We start from the raw sequence: 23,396 nt of genomic DNA on the forward strand, positions 1-23,396 counted from the left end.
ATTATAAAACACGAAAAAATAGTGGGCATGTTATAACAGTTTTACCGATACCTTATATGGTTAAGCATAAAGGATAGCTACACAAAACATCATAATGGAAGGTGGTAGCTAACTACTATCGTTTGTATAAACATAAAATTGAAATCAAAATGAAATCATTTATCTAACGGGATGTTAAAAACTCTAACCCATTTAAGTATAACCTATTATTAGTATCATTACAAAATATATATAAAACTTATATATATATCTTATTCCATATGTGAATAAAGATTTGTGTCAAGAAGTCCGTATTGTTTAGCAAGTTAGATTTCTAATAACGACCATATATTAACAATGCTTTATCATACACCATACATACTACTTTGTGACTGATATACCTTCCGACTATTGTCACACATACTGGGCAAGAGACATGAAGACTGTGATCCCCCTATATTATACACCATAAATACTACTTTGTGACTGACATACCTTCCGACTATTGTCACACATACTGGGCAAGCGACATGAAGACTGTGATCCCCCTATATCATACAGCAGACTGCAGGTGTCTTCCTGTTGTTACCGTTCACGAGGAACCCTCTATACTGCCTGTAATATGTGTTTAATCTTTCCCAATATTGTATATCATGTATGTAATCAATACACAATGATTAATGTTTTGAGGTGTTTCACGGTTACTATGTTGTACTTTCGCTTTCGCGATGAGTTGTCTCAGGGGACAATCTTAAAAAGTAGTTGATTTCTTGCATTGTAAAAATGCAATGGACCTGGAAAATTTGCACAATAATAGTTGTGATGTGTACGATGACCAATATTGCCAACACACTGTTCAATACTTATATGCGGAAAAGTGTTCTTGCGTGGTTTATATTTTATACTAATTATAATAAAAAATATACCATGATACAAATACCAAGCATACCGTGTGTTCGGCTGCAATCGATTACCGTATGGTCGGCTCTATGACCAAATTGATCCTCTGTATTGGAATAGATTCAGAAGCAAATTGTATTTTACTTTACTAATGTCTATTTTATTTTTTTCCCCCGAGTCGTTGTAATGTTTATATAGCTATTTCTGCTTGTGGAAAGAATAACAAGAAATCAAAACATTGTTGTATTTTGCTATCGAATAGCAAGCGCAAAAGAAATGTTGTTCATACTGATTGATATCAATTGTAAAACCTATGACCCTTGGTGACAAATATATTGACATTTGGTATAACTTTGATTTGGTTTAGGATGTACAGAGCATGTCACCTTTATACATATTATGACATTTAGTGACCTTCAGCGACCTTTGTGTGATATTTGAATAATTTGACTTTAGTGAAACATGTGCAAATTAAGCTGTTGTAATATCGATTAATATAATGTAATTGACCAATTGTCGATTTGGCCCTTTACGTTCATTGAATGACATACACACCCATGGACTACAGCAGGTCTATTCAGGATTTTTTTCAATGTCCTCTTAATAGAAGATAAGGAAGAAACCGCCCGATACTGTTAGAGGCTCCTCATTAGGCGCCTCTTATGATCGTGCAATGCTGGGGTACTGCAGGCCTATTCTTTCCCCGATCATATATGGAATTGATTATCAGTGATCTTCTGTAGTTTTTATATTAATCTTTGGTATAAAATTGTTTTCTGATAAAATCCGAGATGAATACTGTATTTGCCCGGCCACATAGATGTTGTAATTATAAACTAGACCCTCTAGAGAATCTGTTAAAAGGTGCCGATACATGTGTGATGATCGCCATTCACCCTAGATATGCCTTGATATCATTTGGTGCAACTGATAAGCATTGTCACCTTTCAAAGTAATGTTAAAACAGTTTTAATTATGCCATTGAGCTATGAGACTAGTTTTCTTTTTTCAAAGTAAAAAAAAAACATATTGCGAACATAATTTATTTTTATTTAATAATTACATTATTGTAACACTTATATAAAAAAACAATATCAGTTAATATTAAATTTTTGGATCTTTTGCTGGAAAACGATGATATGCAAATCAAGTTAAATAATATTATGAACTTATTCTGTGTTCTGTTGTTTCAGAAAAAAACACACTTATATTAGCGATACTTAAAAGATCTTGTGTAGCTGCGTCCAATCATCTCAACAGATGATTTGTTACATGTAAACAGTTCTTTGAGAGAATCTCAGACTTTGTTTCATACATTTTTAGTTTAACAAACCTGAATATATATATATTATTATTTTGTATCTTGTAGCATGTCTAATCAGATGTAGATCACTATAACATAATAATTACGGATTATTTGTAAAGTGCCGTATCCATGTAGAACATGTCACCTTTAGGTGTTTTACGGTCTGCATCACTGAATTGATACAATTAATATGGCAGTTACCCTTACAAAATAACGTTGTAAAGTAACAATTCATTGAGAAACAAATTTACAATACAAAACATGTCATCTTTGGTAAAAATTGAATTCAAATCACAGTATATGAAATACTTTCATTGATAAACATATATGTCTATTTTTAATATTCAACACATCAGAAACGCTTTTATGATAAAAAAAAATGTTCCGATCAACCTATTTCTTTTCTCTTATTGATAAAATTGTATACCTCCTTTAACGGGAAATGGTACAATTTAATATTCAACAAATCAGAAACGCTTTTATGATGAAAAAATGTTCCAATCAACCTTTTTCATTTTTCTTATTGATGAAATTGTATACCTCCTTTAACGGAAAATAGTACGAAATTCTTTAATCCTAATTCACAAATAAAACTTTCATTTGAAAATAAATCAGTTTTTGAAAATGTGTTTAGGAATACTCCAATGCTTTAAAACCCTAGTCAAACTACACAACAGCATATTGAACAAAAAGTCCACATTTGCTTTTTGAAACTTTCTGCGCAATATAAACAAGACAAAAATACCCAAGATTAATGCACCCAAAACAGTCCTATGGTACATATCCTCTGAATTACGCCTGCCATTACAGATATGTATTTTTCAGTTATCTGAAAACCGTTCGTAAGAGTCACAGCGTTATGCGTTTTGCGAAAAGTTGTTATATATTTTAAATGCAATCAGATGATTTTTGATATTCTGTTACAATAATATTCATCAACAATTTTCCAACGTTGCCCTTTGTTATAATGCTTTTCCTTTGTATTCCAGGCAAAGAATACCATAACATCACCTTATACGCTTTTTTCTGAGTTTTAATATCGTTGGGAATTCTGCCGGTGAGAATAACATCTATTAGTGAGTAATAAAACCCCGAAATGTCGTCCATTAGTAATTATCCCCTTTTTAAAGTACCGCCTCCTGATTTTTTTCATCATGTCAGGGTACAGTGCAGACTCAGCTGTGGTGTGAACGACGCCATTACAACTTTTATGTCACAGACATAATAGAAATTATCATTTCACTGCTGACTGGTGGCTGTTACATCTATTTGGGGAACTTGTATCTCAAAGTAGATCAGTGATTACAATATTTAGATAAATACAAATAAACTATCAATTTTATCACAATCACTATGCATTTAATAATCCTTTAATTTGAACAAAATACTAGACAAACTATAACAAAGTGACTGCACGTACTATCGCAGAATAATCAAGTTGTCTGCAATCTTTTCCAGAAGTAAAGGGCAATATTTTTTACATGTTTTTGTCAAACACTTGAAAGATAACTTGAACAAACTTAAATACTAAAGGTGTTTAACATACCCACCGGAATATTAGATTTGAATTAAAATAATATTGCATCACCTTATGTCAGAGCTGTTCGAATGTTTTTCGTAGTATACTTCATTTACCTCTCCAATAATGTTATTCGTTTGGCTTTTATCAGTGTCAATTAATGTTTCCGTTCCATAAAATGTAACTCTTTCAGTATCAAAGAAACAGCTAAGCCTGGTATAGTTTTTGCACTGGATGCTTCAACGTGTGTATTTTCCCCCCCCCCCCATATGTTATATACATGTTCATTGTATGTCCGTAGTGCTTTTCTGAGTGTATTGCACAGTTCAAAGATCCGTATTAGCTCTACACAAATAAAAAACTATACCGATGATACAAGGTTTTCTCCCTTTTTTGTATGGATGCAAAATAAAAATCACATGAAATGCATCTTTGTATGAACATATGACACACATACAATTGCTTTGTCGTGAAATAGCGACATCAAACCGCTAGCATGCTATGATTTGGTACTCAGACAGTCAAACTTAGCTTCCGCCTTGTGGTTGGTACCTTCTTCAGTTGCGGTGACTTTCAGTTCGGTGAATCCGAAATGTAATGCTACCACGATCCTCCGTGCTTTGCCGCGGGATGTGTCTGGGATTTGTACACGTAATTCTCCTAACCGACGACAACTTGAATCGCAGGTATACGCGGGAGATTCCGCTGTGGACTCGTACACTTCCACCGTAGCTTCGGTGTCATAACCATGCGCGGGATGACATATGTGTTCCACCTTCGTTTTGCCCATGATGACTGGCTGACCAGCTCTCACCATTACCTGGAAAATGTCGGTGGCCATATCGTTTCCATCACTGACAAAGTAAAGTTTTTTGGGATGTATTCTGTCATTATATGGCACACTAGTGCTGATGCCATATGTCCTTGGGCTGGCCCGCTCACATATTGCCTGTGGCGAGTGCCCGAACATCACTGCACCCTTCAGGACGGCCAAATTGGCCTCCACTGGACGAATTACATCCTTTCCGGGGAAAGATGACTCTATTTTTTCTTTCATTTGATCTAATTCGGAAAACCCTCCAACCATTAGGATAGTATTCACACGAACCAACGATTTCCTCGCGAAAAGCCGTTCGAGATGTTCAACAATTGCATTCATTGGGCCTTCAAAAAATTCCATTATCTGACTGTTTTGAATTTTTAACTTTTCTTTCTTAACTTCCACTGTAGTAGAATATATGGTTTTCTTCTCAGAAAGAGTCTTTGCAAGGGTACATTTACATACATTATTGTAGCTTTGCAAGAAGTTCATTCCAACTCTGATAATAGTGTCATCATTCTTTTTCAAATTCCTCTTCTTCATTTCAAACATTCTTTCAAGTTCAAGTTTGTCTGCTGGGTTGTTCTTAGTGAAGTCTTTCCATGCCTCCTGCCCCACTAAATCTTGTAAGAAGCCGAAGTAAGCTTCGTCCACAACGGTTCCACCCCACGGCCCTCCAGTAGGGGGATGTTTTTCCTTCAATGTGCCGTCATTTATGACTTCATGGCAGGTGATGTCCACTGTACCACCTATAAATAAAAAAGATCATTTTGAAATAGGCCTGCTGTTTACCACTCGATATGAGTTACCTGCTGTGAATAATGTTGGTCCCCCTGCATAATCGGGGTTTTCCCTTCTATTTCTTGTGCTTAGGGAACCTCAAATGAACCAAATTTGATCTGCTACCGACATTGAAACATTTCGCATCTGTATCTTTCCCTCTTTAATTCTCATACAAGGCAGGCTGTAACGTTGTACATACGCTTCACTGGTAATTTGTCTGATGTAGGGGACAGGGTCCATACCGTACTTATCATCGAAACGTCACATATAAAAACATATTGGTTGTGCTACATGAATCTTTTCACAGTCCATACTTACCAACATGACGAAAATGTTTAGAAAATGCTGTAACATTTTTTACCTCCAATATCCAGAAGAAGAAACTGCTCCCCTGGCGTGAACGCTGATAAGTCTTTAGAACTTCCGTGCTCTTTTGATGTCTTTACTGCGATTTCCTTGCAGTAGATAGCTGCAGCTTCCGGTTCCAATGCCAAAGTTAGCTGGTGTTTGAGGATACCGGCCTGAAATCGAACCGAATACAATTCATTATTTTATTCTGCTGTCGACAAGTGTTCATAATTTTTATTTTGTTTGTCCTTTAAATACAGTAAGTACACGTCACAGTAAAATACTATTACTTCAAGAATGCTTTTAAATACGATTTTAAAAAAATCAATTCTTTTCAGAAAAGGTAGATAATTCAAAACTTATAACGTATTAAATATATGTCCACACAAGTATAGCGACAATCACAGGGCATACCTGTTCTGCAGCTTCTCGCATGAACTGTTTCGCTGCATCTGACCAGATCGCCGGCACGGTCAAAATCCAGTGAACGTCATCCTCACTCGTGCCTTTAACGGAATTATTCAGAGTCGTGAGGAAGTGGTCTTTGAGATAACGTATCGCATCACTAAAGATATCCATTGCAGCCATACTATTACCGTGTGCGTCTTTTAGTTTCAGACTCCGACCTAACCGTCTGCGGTGACGTGCCAACTGAAATATGAATAATCAGAACATTACACCTTGTAATTGCGAGCACAAAATATATATTCTTCTTCATTTGAGATGTTACACGGCGTTTGATTGGTTAAACGCAATATTTGGTGACGGTATAACCACGATATACCGTCTCCCAATTTCTCATTTGCATATGAGGCCCGGCTGGCGATTGTAAATGTCGTCAATGACCCAGACACGTCATGAAATAGTATTATCCCGAGAGTTCAATGTTAATCCGCCTCACTTTGAATGTTCCTGACGTCACAAATCAATCCACTACATAGAGACACAGATTGTGTAGACAACATACAGAAACATCTTTTAATCGTCGTTTATTTAGGGATGTTAAGCTGATTTTAAAATATAATGGGGACAACCCGGCTGTATATCATAGTCAAATAAAACATCCATTTTACTGCCTCCGGAACCAGTGAAACGGAATCATGCGACAGTTAAATACAGTAAGAGTATCCCCTTAGTCTATAAAAGAAAATGACTTTTCCTTGATAATGATATTTTAAGATGTGCAAGCAATTTAACCGAATGGGCAATTTAACAGAGCGGGCAATCTGCACACTTTATTTCCTAGAATAGAAAAAATGAGATATTTTGAGATGTTCGGGCAATATGAAGGAGTGGGGAAAATAATGTTGAATTCTCGTCCAGATGTCTCCAACTTATCCTTGTTGCAATCCATATTGAAGTAAATATCAGTGGTGTATTTACCTCTGCCGCCTCATTTGCTTCTTTCATCTCACGATAAAGACTCATTTTGAATCGTCTGAAGAAACGCCAGTCTTCGTCTTCTTCATCGTCTACGAGTCTGTTGTAATTCGTTTCGGCGCTAAATCCAAATGAAGAGAATTTCCTGTCCTTGTCAAACAAGACCGATGTTGGAGCTTCAAATAAAGAGAGGACTTAGAAGTATTACAAAATTAAAAACAAATTATAGAATATTCAGCACCAGCATTTAATATGTCCATATTGACGAAATTAAAAACCTTTTTCAACTCCTTGAAAAGAGAAAAGAGATCATTGAATGTGATTTTGTCCTGATCGTTTGAAGTAAAATTATATAAAAACATGAAACACAGTTGGCTGAAGAAGGGCTTTTGTTTGATATTGTTAAACGTCATATTAACAGCTACGGTTATTCAAGGACGTCTCTCTTTGTGTGCTGTGTATGCGTGAATGTGTGTATGTGTGCTGGAGGCAGGGTTTGTTGGTGTTATTGAAACCTTTGATAGCGTGGATTTGATGCCGACTTTGTTGTGCTATCTAACTGAAACACCATGCCAAAGGCACCCAGCAGAGCATTCCGCCCAGTCACATTATACTGACAACCAGTGAACCAGTTTTTGACATTCTTTGTAATGTTGAACGTTTAGCAGGGAATGATAACTACAATTTTTAAGGACTTTGGTATGTCGCGGCCTGGGGACAGAACCCATTTCCTTCCCCATTTGGGCGAACGTTCAACATTAAAGACAAAGGTGAGGTGTTGCCAAGCAAGGCGCTAGGAAAATGATAATAGTTAGAAGTAGAAAGAAATATTGCAATGGGTGCAACAGATTTATTTTGGTCGCCTTCTTGTCCCGAAGTAAAGGGCACAAATGCAAATCCATAATTGTGCAGGGGGTTCCCACATTTGTCGCCCCTCACGATCATGCAATTGGTCTTTTCTCGAGCCGCGACATGGCTGTTGGATGAAGAAAAAGACTGTTTAGTGGCGTACAGGGCGTCTATATCCCAGGTTAATATATCAGGTCATATGCAAAACAGATAAATAATGTCATAAGTAATCTTTAATTGCAAAAGACCGGATTTAACTCTGTGTAACAAGTACACTCAGTGTTTGGATATCAAACGGTTATGGATAGCAAGTCAATCACTGTTGAGGTTTTCTGCAAATTTATGTCTAGTAAAATAGTAGCACATACTTAAAAAAAGAAAACTATTTAACTTGGTCACGGCGGCCTTCTTTGATCCCATTTCCAAATAACAATACATAAACTAAAATTGATCCATTTACTTTTCATCAAAATGTTAACATTCCTATAAATGGCTTTATCAAATATCTTGCACAAATGTGTAACAATTCAATAGTCTTAGTTCTCAAAATTTCAACAATTTTACAGATTTAACAGTTCGTGTATTACAGGGCAACTAGTATCACCAATAATACAACTTCCAGGAAAAACCGAAATAGGTCGATCGACACAAACAAATACATACCAGGTAGATTACTATTTAAGTTTACCTTTGAAAGTAACTAAGTTGGTTTCGTCGTCTATCCACTGTGCGTTGGTGAGAATTTTAAGTGGATCCTTCACAAAGTCATCTCTGAAGGAATAGGCGTAACCAGAATACGTTGTACCAAAATCAATGGCCGCAACGACCAAATATGTGCCGTCGCGCCGAGCCATCATCAGCAATTGAGATCACTGCAGGTGGTTCTATAATATAAAATTCGTTCAATTATTTCCCAGTGTTCAGTGGAATTCAAAAAAGTAACAATTAGCAGGGAAAGGACCTTCGTACATATATCTTCCGTGGTTTTGTTATGTTTCTTTTTCACAGTTAAGCATATTTCTTTGTATTAGCAGTCTTTTTAGATTTAAAATAAGCAATCGAAACACAAACTAATGTAGTAACCCTTTTCTGTGTTTTGTTTATTTGATATTTAATCGATGCAGAAGCCGAATAGAGTAATTATTTACTGCACCATAAGACCATTTCGTCACTTTCGGATTACTAAGTAGTACTAACGATCAAAGAAATTATTATTAAAATATGACGTGTACAAAAACGTGTAAAAATTCAATGAAAGAGGAAAGGTAACCACATTAACACTCTTTTGGCGACAACTGATAATGATTTTTTAAAGCAATATTTACTTATAACAGTGCCAGGATACATTCTACGAGGTTACCTCGGAAAGTCGTAGTAGAGCGGAAGAGTAAACCCAAGCTGTGTCGTTATATAATCATTAAAAGCAAGAAGTAAGGAGAACTATTTACAATTTTAGCAGGTCAATGCAGAACTCATATTGAGTAAAAAGAAATGCTGCACTATATACTAATTTCGTCAATTCATGATTCATATGTGTAATGTAATGTCATGGCAACGTTGAATTCACCTATTTCAGTTTTAATCATCATGCATGCAATCGAGATATATTTATGAAGGGATCATATTTTAGTATTGCAATTCAGTGTAGCACAGCACGTTTGACAAATAATACACATACGTATTTAATGAATGTGGAAGCAATACGTTATTTATTTAAATCCCCAATTCGAATAGCTATATCATTTAAAGTTTAAGAAACCTATATGACAATTTATATCAAATCTTTTCCCACCATGTGGGTCTTTTTCTAAAGCTCAATTAACCTTATCAAGAGTTCAAAATATTTGTTTCTAATTGAATTATTTACAAACGTTTAGTTATATATCATCGGAACATGTATATGATGTACTTGACGACATCCTCTGTTAATTTCTTAAAACAAAATGTTCACAGGAATGTTGAACAGGAAGCTGGTGATATTGATGTTTTAAGTGTTGTTTTAGAGACGGGTAGGATAAACCATATATAGATGTGACACGGGGTAATTAACGAGCCGCCCAAAGCTAGATGTTATGACGAATTCGGTTACAAGAAATAACTCTACATAATTTGTATTAAACGTTTCAAAAACGTTATACTGACTCGCATGTATCACATTTACTTTATGTATAAGCGGAAACACCTAACATCATACGTCCAGAAATGCACTGTTGTATTACTCAAATTGAAGTCAAATACTGTTTTGTCATAGAATGCCAGCTACAGTCTGAAATAGCACTATTTTTATATAGGAAATACTTCATCACACCAATAATGGGAACAAATGCAGAAAGTATTTCATACGAGTACAGAAGAGTAATTAAAAATCTAGCAAGATATCTATAAAATAAATGAAATCAGAAATTATGTATTTCTAGGTAAAAAATCATATTAAGATATGTCCATTTATCCTGCGCTTAAAATATTAGACAGTTTCTTAAATGTTGTTGTTACTATATTGAATTGCTTTGTATTGTGTAAGCCTGTCGCAGCTTGTATTCAATCGTATAGTGCTATTACTTTATTACAAATATTGTGAATATGTCAACACAACGAATATCACAACAACATACCCTGCCTCTACACACATACACATGCCTTGAACGTTTTAAACCCCTAGGTTGATTACACCCCTTGGCTATCGATCGCAGTGCATTGTGGCTATTTAAAGAATGTTAGGTGATTAGGACACATATGATACACATACCCAGGGGTAACAAAGTTCACTCGAATCCGTTCTAATTAGAAACTACTTTCGTTTTATATATAAATATGATGATAATCATGAAAAACGCGAAAAGGCAATTGGGTAATGTTATAACAATTACATTGAGATCAATATGAGGACGCATAACACATAATAACAAAATAATAAGACAGATATTAGCGAACTACTTTCGGTTAGTATATACTTAACATAGAAATATATATATAATAAATAATGAAATAATTCATCTAATTGGATAACCTAAACTGAAACTAATATATATATTTCTTATAAACAGTATCATTACAAAGCATATACTTAACCTATATTATTCTATTCCTGAATATAATGATTTATATTGTGTAGGAACTGCAGCACAATTGGTGCAGAAGTCTTTATTTGACAAATCGCGTTTCTAACAAAGATTTAAGATCAAAATGTTGTTTTAATATAAAAATATTATAGCGTGAAGGACATACCTTTCTATATGGCACATACTGGTCAGGCGGCATGTAGTTTGTGAACTTCCTGTATCATACAACATGTTTCCGTTGTCATCCTGTTGTGACCTGTTACGAGTTGCCCTCTGTAAACATCCTGGATATTTCATCAATTTGTGTAACAGTTGTCTCCCTTGAATCGTAAAACTCGTATACAAAATATAGCCATGGGTAGCGTCAAAATTGTACCGAAATGTTTTGATCGAATTTTCTGATAAACTTACAGTTGAGTTTACCTTGTTCACTTGTGAATTTCGAGAATAAGGCCGTTTAATAATTTTCCTATGTATACAATGTACCTGTGTTCTGTATCGTTGATTAATATTGCGTCTCCCACTGAAGGGTCACCGATGATATTGTGTGCAGCCCTATTACCGTAACATCCCTGCTCTGTGAATAAGACCCAGTGATGAAATAGTACGTGATGGGAATATTTTTCATGTTGAATGATATATTTAAAGTGTGATGTTTTAATAGAGGGTGTGATGTTGTAATTCTAGATCTGATGTTTGTATTATTGCAAATACCTGACGATGCGAGATATGAGAGTAAAGATATGACCTTACACACATAAGGACCAAAAACACTGTCTCTACTGCTCACACACACACACACACACACACACACACACACACACACACACACACACACACACACACGCATACACAACACACACGGAGGCACGTACTTAAACTATCTTAGCTGTTGATAAGACGTTAATCAAAACAAAAACCAAAAATAAAACTAATTTGATGTACCGGTATCTAGGCCTATCTAATTACCAGCACTTGATATCTTAATCCGTTTGCCCTACTAAACACAAGTCTTCTGTCCGGGCTAGAGCTCATTGTCAATCGCATTGTTGAATTAATATTGCCCTCCAGTCCTTCAGTAAAGCCTTACCAGGGTGTTACGTATCTGACCAGCCAGTCGGATTATGATACTACTACAAGCTCGTGTAATTATAAATGATCCATGTTTGAACTTTGTTCTATTGCACACTCAATAAGAGGAATTGAAACTGCATTCTAATGACTTGTATGTCCAGATTACGGTTGATCCTTCTGGTCGAGATATCTTGTAGTTGCCAAATATGTTACATACGGTGGCAACACCTTGCACTGGTTAAATAAGGTTGTGTGATAGCTTAGATTTCAATAAATCCAAATTATAACGCTGCAAATAGCAAAAATAGTTAAATGAAGTTGACATTTATTTGTAGATAGTCCACTTCCTACTTTCACTTGAAGTATATAAACAATACAGAAAGGTGGTGTACCATGATGTGTAACCCTAAGATAAATATGCGGAAGATTAGCCCATGACTAAACATGTATTTATTCTCAATAAAGAATGTCTTTTATTAACACCAATATATATTTCGGCTGTGCTGGGCCGTGTCATTAAATGAAGTGATAACGGTCCCTAGTGACAGTTAAATTAAGGCTAGATGATAACAACAAGAGTTCTACTGCCAACCCGTACTTGGAGTTGAACAATAATATGACCAGACCTTCGGAAGGTCATATTTCTTTAGACTTTTAAATATTTTTATATTCACTATGTATGGTTACCAGATAACCTCGTGGTCAAAGGATCTTGTTAAATGAGTCATCAGTTACATGTAAGTATATGTGGTAAGATGATTAATTTTCAACGTCAAAATCACCATTTATAATCATAGTTTTTAATGCACTTTTTTGTCGTTTTGGAAGATACATGTACATGACACCACCAACAATAACATGCCTTAGCATACATATCTATAACGACTGACATTGTGCATAGAGACGGTAACGTATTTTATGATATAATGTTAAATCACCTCATTTTTGCGGATAAAACTCTTCGCTGTTGTACTTCAAATGGCATATTTGCGATGATTTCAATCCCAAATTAAAGTTATAACCATTAATTGTTAAGTTTTTATGAATGAATACTGATATATTTTACATTCAAATCTGATCTCGATGCGAATTAACAGGAAGCTATTTTACTCCCTACAAACAATTAACATCCACAATCATACTAGCCTAGGCTCAATCGTCAAAGCCTGATCACCTTTACGACAATTTTACACAAGCATATAATTCATTTTTTTCTCTCCAAAAGATGAAACATCATGAGTAAATTTGCATCTTTATTTATTAAAAATAATCTTTTGAAGAGAAGAGATAAGAATAATACTTGTAAATATAAAGACATTGATATTAAGTAATATTTAAAAACAAATGCGTTATTGATGCTATAAGTTAACCATGCTTCGAAAAACCTGCTTCTGTATTACTGTCTTAATATAACCTACAAGTGTGTGCGTCCTGAAATGTATTATATAATGCTTATTAAAAGTTTAATACGAAGGATTCTAGTTATTTTGCTCTGCCCTCGGTTTGAACAGCAATCCAGGGGAAACTCTTCCAATGAATCTTAATACCCATTAATTTATCACGAAACTATTTTTCTGTGTAATGCTATATATTTTAATTTTGTGGCAGTTTTTTTTATGATTTTATTAGAAAGACTGGCCTAAGGTTGCATGCACAATATTGAACCATTTTTTCTCTCCATTTGACAGCATTGCTGGGGTAAATGAAATTGTTCTTTACTTACACATTTTCCTAAACTTCAGTTATGCTTTCCAGTGGGAACAGAGCAAAATAATTTCCTTTGATGAAGGAACGTTCGGTAGTTGGGCAAGATATGTGATACTTTATATATTGTTTCCGAGGCATTTACAAAAAGAAGAATCCTTTCATTTATAATTGTGATAATCTTCTCCGTCATAAAATAGTGTTCAATAGGAAGCTGTTAATTTTGAAAGCAATGCAGAGGACACATATAATGGAAGATCAACATTCCGATTTATCATTGGATTGTGTTGCCTCTGTATTTGATACAAAAGTGAAGAAATTTGGTTATTATCTATCGTTATATACTTTCATAACTTACCCTTGTGTGTATTCCCAAATAATGTACATATGAACAGGCTCTAAGCTGTCTTTGTATGTGTAGTTGGTTGGTTTTAACAGGGTTCAACGTCCTATCAACAACTAATGTCATTTAAGGACGTGTAGTTTATATATTTTGTTCACATCTTTCGGTGAATTCATCACAGTGCCGGTTTTAGATTGTATCAGCTGCCTTTTGCACAGTTTTTAGCAAACCTGTTTTAAGTTAATCTCTTACGTATATATTACTCAACACTGTCAACATAAATGCACAGGTCGTGTGTACGGCTTTCTGATATAATTAGAAAACAAGCTATTCAAATTTTATTATTAACAAAAATTATATAGTAAAGTGGATATCTATAAACATGCATCGTACACCGGACAAATATTTCCGGAATACGCTTATTGCTTTTGAACGCAAAAGCTGTGGGCTGTACAATATATACATAAAAAAAAACATTTGTGAATGATTTATATTTTTATTTGCGAAAATAATACAAAAGTATTGGTGTCGTCTCTGTCTACTGTTCATTGTCGTCTGTCCACTATCTTTTACAAAATTAACTTGAACAAGAGATCCTTGCAGGATTTTGGCGCCAACCATTGACGGATCTTTTTCATTTTTACAAAAGATGATCTTTTACCTTCGTTGCTCTTTATTTTCCTAACATGTACTATTACCAAATCCCATGTTGGAAATCCTAGCGGATGTAATTCATTTAAATTATTTTAAATCTCCCAATGACAAACGTTAATTGCAACTAAGACAAATGTTGTTTTATACGAATTGCATAACTATATGCAAACTTTTGAAAATGTGTAATTCTCACATAATTAGAAGTGCTGTCAATGACAGATGAACAACATTCAAGATTGCCATTGTCGGCCATCTTTGTTGAAGTGGAATTGAAAAATATCTATTCAGTTCCTTCTGAGAAATAGACTAACAAACTTTAACGACCGAAATTCAAGATGGCTGCATATCAATTTTGAAATTAATTTAATCCTCATCAGAAGGCTATATAACAAACTATCATCAAGAAACCTTAAAAATTGTTTCTGATCAAGTCAATATGGTTTTCCCTCAAATTTTGTTTCACTCTTAGAACAAAGAGTTTTTTTGGGTATCTAAACACCAAGGTTGCATATGTAAGGACAACTATAGTAACCATCGCATACACTAACAATATCAAAGGAAACAAATTTAGAATTATGTTGGACCTGTTTAGATAAGGGCACAAGGACAAGATCTTAGTATAAGATGTTCAACTTGTGTTCAAAATCACAATAGGTAATTTAAAATTTTACAAAAACAGCAATATTAGGTCACGATGCGAAGTTAATTTTATTGTTTATTTAATTACTTTTCTTTTCACAGAAATATAACTTCGCATCGTTGTTCTAATTTTTTACATTTTACACATGATATGGAAGTTAAAGCGGGAACGAAAGCTAATATTATATGCATGTTTTTATATGATTTGTGGCCTAGGAAAAACAAAGAATTCATCACAGTTAATCATTGGCCAACTGATTAGAGGAGGGTTAGAGGGTCAAGCCAAAAGAAGCTGTAGAATTGTTAGCATGACAGGGCCAATAAAAAGGTCAGTCTGCAGTCAAAAGTAGCTGGAGGGGGGGGGGGGGATTTGGAAGGGGAATCTTTTACGACCATGCAATTATCTAATTATCTGTCTATCATACACTCGAACGGACCATCTCTTGACGCTTTGTATGTAAACATTGTGGCTTCAAACTATTGTAATTTTTGAACAAATATTCGCAGTTATTTCGACCTCTCTCAGTTCAGGTAAACGTCACTCTACCTCTACAAAAAAGGCTATCAGCTTTAACAGAATGGAGTCGTATAATCCGGGTTTCCTAAATATAGACCCCTTATATCTGTACTGTACACACATGCACAACATTTACTTCTTGCTGCTATCTAATCTCTCAATTATGACAAATTATATTGCTAATACGCGTAGAATAAAGCGTCATTCAGATGATTGCTACTTACGTATCACAGCTGGTTACTGGTTTGTACTTTAGACAAAGCAAACATTGGTATTTTTTGAAGAATAAATCCCGTTTAGAAAGCAATAATACTTATATTATTTTGATAAAACGACAGTTCATACCAGCGATACCCAGATTTGCTGTTGAATGATAATAAAGCGAATGTATAACCCTGAAAACAAATATTTGTATCGAACTTAGAGAGTTTGCGTGTTACCTATTGCGTCTTACAGCCGTCCCGCTTCCCATATAACCGATATGTCATAGAAATCATTTAAAAAAATATAGCTGGTATATATATGACACATCGAAACAAAGTAGATGAAACATCAAATTTTAAAAAACACTAGTTTACATTAAATCTTTCTATCACAATGTACAATAAGTACTACTGAAATAACATAGTTTTATCATTTACAAAAACGAGTTAAATTCCTCAGAGGGAAATGGAATGTGTCAGGAAACAATTGCATCTTATACAAATACAAGAATTGGGCAACAGGCGTAATGCCTATACAAGCCCTCTCCTATTGTATGGACAATGTATATTATAATATATTTATTGTGAAATGATTTTTAAAAAAAAATCTACATCTAGGACAAAAGTCATCGGCCAGAGCTACCACGCAGTGACCCGTTAATTAAAGTTATTTAAGTCGTATATGCGTAATTGGATTTCTCTCCCTTACCCCACAGAGGTGGATTCTGATACAGATAAGTAAAGCATCGCTGTTACCGTGATTATTATTATTTTAAATGCCGTGGTTCAGGATTTTAACTTTAAGAAGGATTTCATTCACATATAATTGGACTTTCAACAAGAGAATAAATCTACTTGAGAATGCAGATGGATTGCTTGATGAAGAACATAGGATGCAAGATATAACAGGAGATTTATAGTTGGCAAGTTGATTCTTGGTCACCACGTGGAGCTCGACGCCATTATCATTCTATTCCCAATGTAGTGATTCCGTAGTCAGTATCTGTCCCCCTCCGTGAATCCACAGATGGCCAGCATGGTACATGGTAGACAAATGTAACGGCCTCGTCCCCATATATCACACTGACCACCAACGGTTCCATTGACAGGGGGCAACAACTGACCACACAACAGAATATACAAAATATACAAAACAAATCTAACTTATTATTTGGTTACATGACAAAAAATATATAACTACTCACACGTATACTCCTACACAAACTGGCACTCACTCATACACACACACTCCCTCACTCACTCAAAAGAATTGCCAATTATTATATATCCATTTAATTCTGCATTATTAAATAAGGTTTATATACATGTATATATGAAGGTAAATATCAGATGGCATAGGGGTGGATCAGTGCCTTGTATAAGTAGTTGTTCCTGTTCTCGATGCTGCGTCCATGCATTATGGATGTTGATTTAGAATCTTTAGCCATGGCCAATTATCGCGGAAAGGGAACTTACATCTTAATATTTAAACATTTCATTCTTGTATCAAAGACAAATGTACATAAACATGCATAAGAGTTACATGTATGGATATGTATATACGGCAACAAACACAAACAAAAAAGTACTAAACATTCAATTAACATAGACATATATATATATAAATTTCACGGTATGGGATCCATGATGGAATAATAAATGTAGATATGGCAGATCTTGTAGTTTTACTTAAGATAATTTTGAAGGATTAGCTATAGCCCTCTATACGGGTCATTAAGATTATCTGGTAGTGCATTACTAAGCTAATTCATTTTATTGTTCGAATTTATTCATTATGAATTAAAATGTGAAAGAGATAATAATATTGACAGTTGTATACTAATATGTGTATGTGCGTATATAAGTGACACTGTTTATTATGTCATATTTATAATATTTCATAAATGTAAGTATATCTTTACACACATGATTACTTGGATATGTATCACTGTTGATACTCCCTCTTCCAGTATTAAGTATAATAATACAGACAGCTGTATACATTTGTATATATATAGTAAACTCTCTAGTAAATAGTGTTTATATAAGTTACACTGTTTATGTAGTCATATTTATTATATTTGATAAATGTAAGTATATCTTTACACACATGATTATTAGATATGTATTACTTGGATATGTGTCACTGTTGATACTCCCTCTTCCAATATTAAATACAATAATACAGACAGCTGTATACATTTGTATGTATATAGTAAACTTTCTAGTAGAAGAGTTTCTATAAGTTTCACTGTTTAAGTAGTCATATTTATTATATTTGATATATGTAAGTATATCTTTACACACATGATTATTAGATATGTATTACTTGGATTTGTCTCACTGTTGAAACTCCCTCTTCCAGTATTAAATATAATAATACAGACAGTTGTATACATTTGTATGTTATGTAGTCATATTTATGATATTTGATAAATTTAAGAATATCTTTACACACATCATTATTAGATATGTGTCACTGTTGATACTCCCTCTTCCAGTATAAAATATAATTATACAGACAGCTACATTGTATATACATTTGTATGTGTATAGTAAACTTTCTAGTAAAAAGTGTTTATATGAATATCACTGTGTATGTAGTCATATTTATAATATTTGATAAATGTATATCTGTACACACATGATTATTAGATATGTTTTACTTGAATATGTGTCACTGTTGATACTCCCTCTTCCAGTATTATATATGATAATACAGAAAGCTGTATACATTTGTATGTATATAGTAAACCTTTTAGTGAACAGTGTTTATGTAAGTTTCAATGTTTATGTTTTCATATTTATAATATTTGATTAATGTAAGTATATCTTCACACACATGATTATTAGATATGTATTACTTGGATATGTGTATGATAATACAGAAAGCTGTATACATTTGTATGTATATAGTATTTTTTTTAGTGAACAGTGTTTATGTAAGTTTCAATGTTTATGTTTTCATATTTATAATATTTGATTAATGTAAGTATATCTTTACACACATGATTATTAGATATGTATTACTTGGATATGTGTCACTGTTGATACTCCCTCTTCCAGTATTATATATGATAATACAGAAAGCCGTATACATCCTAATGTATACACATGTAGTAAACTGTCTAGTGAACAGTGTTTATGTAAGTTTCAATGTTTATGTTTTCATATTTATAATATTTGATTAATGTAAGTATATCTTTACACACATGATTATTACATAGGTATTATATAAGTATACTATAGGTTTTGGTAACAAAAGCAAGTAAATATGACATAACTCATAGCAGTATGTGTTACTTACTGTTCACCTAAGCTTGTAAGCAGTCGTTCGTGGTATTTGCACTTCTATCACATCAGCTAGAGGGCACGTACATATGTAACTGAATATGAAATTCTGGTCATGTCGAGATAGACTGGAGATTCTGTAACAGCTATGGACTTAGCAGAAAATAATGGTGATGGTTTCTTTTCGTTGTTTGGTTTGATTTCTATAAATACTCGAACGGTAACGGTTAATAGTTGCTCTGAAATCTCGACTTTATTTTAACGGACTTTACAAATGCCTGACATAAAATAGACATTTATATTAAAATGTTTTAGAATGCAATCAAATCAGTGAGAAAAATGTTTGAAACACGAAGTTACATTCATATCCAAGATTATGTTTGATTTTTTTCCGAAAAATGGTTTCCGGACTTTTTTCTCAGAAACTACTGGCCGGATACTTCAAAGGAGCATTGCTTTGCATGCGTTAATGTGCATTACGCGTTTTTATTTACTGATCGGTATCAAACCTGGCCACCCAAGCATCTGATTGATACATTACTTGTGTATGCTGACTGCCAATCGCCATGTCTGATTTTGCCTAAAGATAATACGTCAGTTTGTTATGGCTTTACTTATTCACTCCAATCTATCATATGTGACAAGAGTAGCATTTAGTAGCATGTTTACATAAATAATGAAGAGTAATTTCTTGTTTGTATATCATTGATAACGCTGAGCTCCTTTCACACCACCAATTGTTATTACTATCACACGTACTTCACACGTATTTATCCCTCTGACACCTCGGGTACAGGGATGTCAAATGATGTCAGTAGTGAGTACGTGGTTTCCTGGCCCTCCGATATCGCTTCTAAAAGCGAACGAATTGGAGTTACAAGCGTCTCGGGGCTATTCGTCATAGATCCAATACACATTCCAATGCACTTCAATGGCGAACCTAGTGAACCTGCCTCCTTTAGAAACACCGCAGATCCTGAATCTCCTTGACCACAGAATGTCGCTTGTTCCAACGGTGTAACCACAATCTGTCCTTTCATTATGTGTTTTGATTTACTGTTGTCGAATCCCATAGGTTCGGATTTACCGTCGCTTATTCTAACTTGGCCCGTTGAACATTCGAAAGGAATGACTCCATAAGTTAAACCAGTTCCAATGCCACATTTTAGGACGCGGACAGATCTTTTACATTAAAATGCTTCGCCGTTATTGAACTGCAGGTAATCCATGTTTTGAATACCTGAAATAAATGTGATTTTGAAAAATAAATTATTCATGAAATATTACAAGCTTCATGTTAGTAACGTTGAAAAGAATAAACCATAACGTAAGGTCGACACATTTGGAGGAAACGAAAAGGAACGAATCATGATCCCTCACAAAGTGTAAACACACAAGAAAAAGAGGAAATGAAAAACAGGCTTGATTAACTTCAATTATGGATAAAATTATTATTGAACACACTGGAATATTATATAGCACATCGTCAACACTTTAGGACATAGTATATCACCGTGTCAACAGGCTATAATATGATTTATTATTTTTTCATATTATTCCCCAAAAGTGATTGGCCAGAAGTGCATCACGTGTCCACCGATAATAACCGATATTGACTGGGAGCGCGTGATTTTTGATGAAGGACTATTCTAAAAATAGAATTATGACGTGTCTCCAAACAATGCACCGTCCCACTTCCGAAGCCTTTTTGTCGTGATTGTTTTTCAGATTGGCTACATTACTGTTTTGTAAAATAATAAAACAATTGTAGCCTTTAACTTGGGCCAATACCTGGATGTAACGACCCGATACATCCAGGTATCGGCCTCAGCCAAAGGCTATTATTGAATAATACCACATCATTAACATACTAGAATGTAATATACCTCCTCGTCAACACACGACATGTATGATATATTATTTAGCTGTAGTTGTTTAACGTTCTTTTCACACCTAAGGTCATTTTGAAGACGTGTCTCCATGTGTGTTGTATAAGCGTGCATGATATAATATAACACACAATCCACCAACCAGGGTCTAATTAACCACAGCGTCAAAACACTGGTGAAAATAAACCAGTGTTATAGCACAAGGACAAATAAACCACAATGTAGTCATTTGGCCAAAATTGACCAAATTGTAACCAATAATATGAATTAAATAATCAGTGTCGATAAAAAAAGACAAAAATGACCGTCATGATCCTCCGACGTAATCAGCATTATATTTGTTAGTCGAAAATAGATATTTCCATTCGTTACGCATGATGAAATTGTCGCCTACCTAGATTTTCCAGTTGCTGAGTGGCCATAGAATGCTCAAGATGCAGATGTGGACCAATGGTGAATTGTGTGTCAGCATGGAACATGATGAGAGCTGCATCTATACCAACCTCTTTGTCTGGTCGAAGTAGCAATCTTTTCACATATCCAGAGCGGCCACTGTAACAGCAAACATTTGAATGTATTTACGTGTTATTTCAAATCCGTCTAATTTAATAAATTGAAGGTGCTGTTTAGTCGTAAATAAAGGATTGTGTTTTTCATTTTCCAATGGTCGTTATTTGACGTCGTCATAGAATTAATAGATAACGTAATGTTTAGCAATAGTCGAAAAAATAACAACTGACTGAAGTATTACGGAATTGTATGACTACTCTATGCAAACTCTTTTAGTTTTTTTCAGAAATGATGATAACTGTTTTATTGTCAGGGAGATGTTACAAGAAAAAAATAGAAAGGTTAGTGTTCGAACCCATGCGGATACGTGATTTCCATTGCATTGTCAGCGGTAGGTTCCTTGGTGTTGCTCTTAACTGCAGATGTCTTGTCTTCTTTAAAAACTTTCAGGCGATTTTCCTCAATTTTATACACTCCGAAGACTTCTGCTGAAGAGTTTGGATCATATGTACGGTCAAAGAAAGGATCACGGCTGTCCATAAAATCTTTTAGGAAGGTATGACCACAGGTCAACATTCCTTTTTGCTTCTGAGAACTCTCAACAAATGTTCCTAGTGTGGCGCGGTATTTGTCGTAATCAATGCTTCGGCCTACCTGTGCCGTGTGGTTCGTTGCTGTAGCAAATCGGAATAACCCCTCTGTAACGTGAACTAATATTTGTTGTTCTTTGGTTAACAAATATTCTTGGAAGGGTAATTCAGATGCAGGAATCAATTCCTTGTCAATGCTATGAAAGACAACCATGATCGACTTGCGATACCCTTGGCATGTATCTGGAAGTGCCGATACGTGTCCTGGCAAAATAGCGTTAAGCGAACTGTGTCTTTTCCATAACCTAGCTGAGTGAAACTGTAAAGTTTCTGCCAAAAGTGTATCTTCTTTTTCGGAAACCGCGGCTGTGGTACCCGTTTTTAGATAGTCGTTGACGATAGTTTTGTTCTCAACTATGATTTTGGCAGCGAAGAAATCCTCTTCAATTGTCTCAAGCACATCTGTTGAGGAAGCAAACAGTATCCTTCTCAACGGGCTTTTCTTTCGGTAGAAGGGTTGTAAGTTGACATCAACATGATACTCCTGCTTCAAATATTCTTCACCTTTCCTACAAAGGACGTCAAGAAGATTTCTTTCTGTGTCTTCACAATATGTTAACTCGAGACAATCAGCGACATCTTTTCCGTTGAATATATTCAATGTTTCAATACATTGACCAATCAGTTTAATCGCCGTTTGATTTTCTGTGAATGTAGCAAGCATAAGAGGCGTGAATCCTTCTATGTGACTGTAAACAAACTCATACTCAAAACGGCTTTCTCTTTTTAGTTGGTCAAGGATAAATTCTGGGAGCAGCGTATGTGCTTTGTTTGTCAAATGTCCCTCCCCCGAGTCTAGCAATTGTTTGACGAGTTCATCATTGCGTGTCAGGACAGCGTAATGCATCGGCGTCCATCCATCACAGAGAATTGTATCCGCACGCAGGGATTCAGATGTCTTTTGGAGTAGCGCGCGAATCCAATCGGGTAATTTATCTAGAGTTTAAAAAAATATGACAAACTGTTAAACTATAGAACT

The 23,396-nt window shown here is 34.7% G+C and overlaps 2 protein-coding genes across 4 annotated transcripts in view; both read right to left on the minus strand.

Moving 5' to 3' along the window:
• Positions 1-3,965: 3,965 nt before the first annotated feature.
• Positions 3,966-11,231, minus strand: LOC110445329 (heat shock 70 kDa protein 12B-like). 2 transcript variants are annotated; one of them, XM_021489882.1, is made up of 6 exons: positions 11,110-11,231; positions 8,573-8,768; positions 7,039-7,211; positions 6,070-6,306; positions 5,669-5,828; positions 3,966-5,264 (listed from the first exon to the last, which is right to left on the minus strand). In XM_021489882.1, the coding sequence occupies exons 2-6, from the start codon at positions 8,739-8,741 to the stop codon at positions 4,204-4,206; spliced, it is 1,800 nt and encodes a 599-aa protein (XP_021345557.1). In that variant the 5' UTR covers positions 8,742-8,768; positions 11,110-11,231; the 3' UTR covers positions 3,966-4,203. The 2 variants fall into 2 exon arrangements, with proteins under 2 accessions (XP_021345557.1, XP_021345556.1); XM_021489881.1 differs by having other exon boundaries at positions 3,966-5,273.
• Positions 11,232-18,744: 7,513 nt separating this feature from the next.
• Positions 18,745-23,396, minus strand: part of LOC110445328 — a 36,260-nt gene continuing 31,608 nt past the window's right edge. For both annotated transcript variants that reach the window (XM_021489880.1, XM_021489879.1), the window contains exons 15-17: positions 22,123-23,353; positions 21,652-21,809; positions 18,745-20,608 (exon numbers count right to left, since the gene is read on the minus strand). In XM_021489880.1, coding sequence (XP_021345555.1) covers positions 20,559-20,608; positions 21,652-21,809; positions 22,123-23,353 — 1,439 coding nt within the window. In that variant the 3' untranslated portion in view covers positions 18,745-20,558. The remainder of the gene's footprint in view (positions 20,609-21,651; positions 21,810-22,122; positions 23,354-23,396) is intronic.

Source organism: Mizuhopecten yessoensis, unplaced genomic scaffold, assembly GCF_002113885.1.
Source record: "Mizuhopecten yessoensis strain PY_sf001 unplaced genomic scaffold, ASM211388v2 scaffold2213, whole genome shotgun sequence".
Taxonomy (NCBI): Eukaryota; Metazoa; Mollusca; class Bivalvia; order Pectinida; family Pectinidae; genus Mizuhopecten; species Mizuhopecten yessoensis.

What these genes read in the sequence shown, in the direction of transcription:
- LOC110445329 (XM_021489881.1), bottom strand. Translation starts at nt 8,741, where the DNA reads ATGATGGCTCGGCGCGACGGCACATATTTGGTCGTTGCGGCCATTGAT. An exon ending in AAGCAAATGAGGCGGCAGAG is followed by an intron (nt 6,307 to 7,038) that starts GTAAATACACCA and finishes TTCATATTTCAG; the next exon opens with TTGGCACGTCACCGCAGACG. An exon ending in TCTTCTTCTGGATATTGGAG is followed by an intron (nt 5,274 to 5,668) that starts GTAAAAAATGTT and finishes TTTTATTTATAG; the next exon opens with GTGGTACAGTGGACATCACC.